Source organism: Nestor notabilis, unplaced genomic scaffold, assembly GCF_000696875.1.
Source record: "Nestor notabilis isolate BGI_N333 unplaced genomic scaffold, ASM69687v1 scaffold2851, whole genome shotgun sequence".
NCBI lineage: Eukaryota > Metazoa > Chordata > Aves > Psittaciformes > Psittacidae > Nestor > Nestor notabilis.
In genome coordinates, this window is record NW_009915891.1 from 937 (window position 1) to 4,481 (window position 3,545).

Below are 3,545 nucleotides of genomic sequence, written 5' to 3' on the forward strand. Positions count from 1 at the left end.
TCTTTTTCCCACTGCCAGATGGGACGGGCTTGTACTACTGTCTGCAGGGAACTGCTGAATCCCACAAGTGTTCAGCGACCATTTCCCAGGAGGTGGCATGTAGGAATTCCTACACTGAGATTCTCCCTGTGTCCAACTGGCTGCACAGACCACAGAGGTGAGTCCAGCCCAGGAGGTCTGGTCCCATCAGCAGTCCCTGCAGCAGCACAAGAAAGGAAGCTTCCACTGCCTGGAAGCTCTTTCCTGAAGGCTTTTCCCTCTCCTTGGCCATGCCTGGCCATACCCACGTTTTGCCTATGCAGAGCCATCCTGAAGCTCTGGCTTCCTGTGCCTGAGGCATTGCGCATGAGAGGGGTTGTTATACCCCCACATGATGGGTATCCTATGGAAGTCCTTCCTGTTGGCCTTCACTGCATCCTTCTCACCTAGAGGTTCCTGGTGGTTATTGACATGCTCAAACTAGAGAACCTGGACAGCAGTTCTGTGCTGCAGAGGCTGAAATACAGTGATGTGCCAAGCTCTGCACAGGGCTACCAGCTCACCTTCTTCTCCTACGAAGAAGGAGTCTTTAACACAAGGGCAAGTGTGGACACTGGACTGCTGGGCCCTTCAAGGAGCTGTTGGCTCACTGAGAAGCTACACACCTGTTTTCATAACTCCACGAGCCCACTGGTGGGACTGTAGGTGTCCCAGGTGGGTACTGGAGAGCAGCGTCTTTCCACACACCCTACTCATGCAGCAGTTTCCAGGAAGGGACCACTAAGGGCTGCTGAGCATGGTGGGGTCAGGATATTGGTGAGCTGGAAGCAATGGGGAATTGGGAGAGTATCAAGTAGAAGGACTTGGGGGTGTTGGGTGATGAGAAGCCTCCCCATGACCCAGCTTCAGTGTGCACTTGAGCCCAGAACCCCGCTGTGTGCTGGGCTGCACCCCCAGAGTGTGAGCAGCAGCTCAGGGAGGGTATTCTCCCCCTCTGCTGCGCTCTGGGGAGACCCCCTCTGCAGTCCTGTGTCCAGTTCTGGCGCAACAACACAAGATGCACATGGAACTGTTGGAGCGAGCCCAGAGGAGGCCACGGAGATGCTGCAAGGGTGGTTCTTACTCTGACACACCAGCTGGGGGTTGAAACTGGATGAGCTTTAAGGTCCCTTCCAACCAAAACCATTCTAGGATTCTGATTCTATGAATGAATCCCACTGATTAGAAAGGTAGTTACCAAAATGCCTGTGGTGTCTTCCTTAAAGCAAGGGCCAGATTTCAGTTTTTCTGTGCTTGGATTGCTTTTGCAGCTCCCAGTTTGGTTAAACCTACTCGTGGGGCAGCACCTGAATATCTTTTTTGAAGTGACTTTGTACTGGACAAAACCAGCTACACCAAGTCTCCTTGTGGACAGGCATGATGATATCAAATCTGGTGTGGACTGAACTCACCTTTCACTTGCACCATGACTTTACTGCTAGCTCCTGGTTTTGGAATTGAAACTTTGAAACTCTTCCTCATTAGCCAAGGGACCATAAAGCCCAAGGTCTAAAGCAGCCATGTTGCAGCCCAGAGTTTGGTGGTAGCTTCTTAGGTTCTAGTACCAGTTGCTGGAGCACAGTTGTGCTGTCATCAGGCAAAGCCCAAGCCTCTGCAGTGCCCTGCTGCTGTGGGGGGAGGGGTGAAGGCTCTGTCTGGGGATCAGACAGCTTCTCACTGCAAATCTGGCTGACGTGGAATGGCTCTGCAGAGGCTGCAAAACTGTATTTGCAGGGCTTTGCTTATTAAGCTGAGTGCTTCTTATAGTTCAGACTAGCCTATCCTCTCAGCTTCTGGTTACCAGCGGTATCTCTGTGTGCATGGGAATAAGTATTTAGTGCAGTAACTATACTTGGCTTGGTATTCAAACCTGTTGATCAAACATTCAATTTATTTTTAACACTGGAGGTCTTCTTGATCTCCTTCAAAGCCTGTCATGCTTCCTACCCTGGGTGACGGCCCTACTCATTTCACATCTCCAGTAGTCAGTCTCTCAAGGACAGTTTTCACGGTCACAACTTCTTGGGCTGGCTCATCTGTTTGGACCTAGTAAGCCAGGCCAATATAGGTATCCAGCATCTGATCATCAATACCAGGATTGATCGTGCAGAAGGAGGTCTTCAGATCATCTGCCTTCACCTCCCTGTGCAAAAACAACTCAATCACTGCTGTGCTGTGGTAGGTGAAAGGAATGTTTACTTAGTGGTGCCACAGCGAGAATCTATGTTGCTTGAAATGCAGAGCAAAGATGACTTTTGGTATTGTTATCTCTGCTTCTAGTATCCCTTTGGTTTTTAAACACACATGTAATAAAGACTACTAAGTATGAAATTTCATACTGAAGGGAAATTAGGAAATTTTCCATTTGTCATAACCTTGGAAGAACTTAATTTCACTTCTGTGCATTGTGATATCCTTTGCTGCACAACTGTATATTCCCTTGCTAATTCAGTGCCCATATTGGACAGTACATAACATCATGGGCATCTACCCACCTTCGGTGTTCTCCTCAGTGCTCAGTGCATGGCACCAGCCTTATTCACTAGGCAGTAACTGCCTCTTGGTTTGAAGTGGAATTATTTCTCAGATTAGCACCTTTAAATCTGTAGTTGTCAGTCCCATTCGCACTTCACACTCCTCAGAACCACTCGCTGAGGATGTACAGGATTTTACTGCCATTTTTGGAGAGCTAAGGGGTGTTGAGACATGAGACTTCAGGTGCCGAAGGGGATTACTGGTACAAGCCATCATCTCTACTCACTGCCTGCTATATCCAAGTCCTTTGGGTGAGGAACTGCCGCTGTGCAGTGTTCTGCAGAGTTTTGGTATTTAGTGCAAGTGAAAGATTCACAGCCAGGGTTCCCTCTGTGCATGCTGCCCTGATCTGCTGCTCCCATCAGCCCCTTCCCTTCAACACTTACATTTCCCAACTCATTCTTCAGCTGTCTTAGATGCTACTGCTTCTCCCTGACATACTGGGTCCTGAGCTTGGCAACAAAAGGTTCAGCATTCCCTTCCTCATCCTGAAAGAAGTTACAGGTGTGTTAGCACTCAACATGTGTTCTAGTTTGGATAGGAGCAGTCCCCAGTGTGTATAAAATAGCATAGCCCTCCCAGAAATGGAATTTCCGCATGAAAAGTGAAAATAAAGAGGAAGAATATGGAAAACCTTCTATCACAGAAAAACACAAGCTTGCATTGCTGTTGTCTTTAGATGGTCTTCAGGTGTTAGAGCTTCTGGTGGGCACTGCAACTTTGTTAGTCTCGTAAACACAGTTAATCTGATAAAACAAATTTAATACCTAAATTAGACTTAATCTGAATCAAAAGGAAAACTTAGTATCATCTTACCTCTTTGAATAAGGATAAGTAGTCAATGAGGTCTTCATTGCTGTCCAACTTGCACCTGCTTGCATCAAACAGTTCCTGGATTGACTCTTTCCTTTTCAGGGGAAAAGCTTCCCTCAGAGCCGTGCTGCACAGAGACAGGAATTTAAAGATGAGAAAACACACCACACACCGCCCCC

General features: G+C 47.8%; 1 protein-coding gene across 1 annotated transcript in view; it reads right to left on the reverse strand.

Annotated features, from left to right (window-relative positions):
- Positions 1-1,914: 1,914 nt before the first annotated feature.
- TSNAXIP1 (translin-associated factor X interacting protein 1) overlaps positions 1,915-3,545 on the reverse strand; it is a 16,581-nt gene continuing 14,950 nt past the window's right edge. Inside the window, 3 exon segments of the mRNA XM_010024339.1 lie at positions 1,915-2,186; positions 2,936-3,041; positions 3,370-3,493. Coding sequence (XP_010022641.1) covers positions 1,915-2,186; positions 2,936-3,041; positions 3,370-3,493 — 502 coding nt within the window.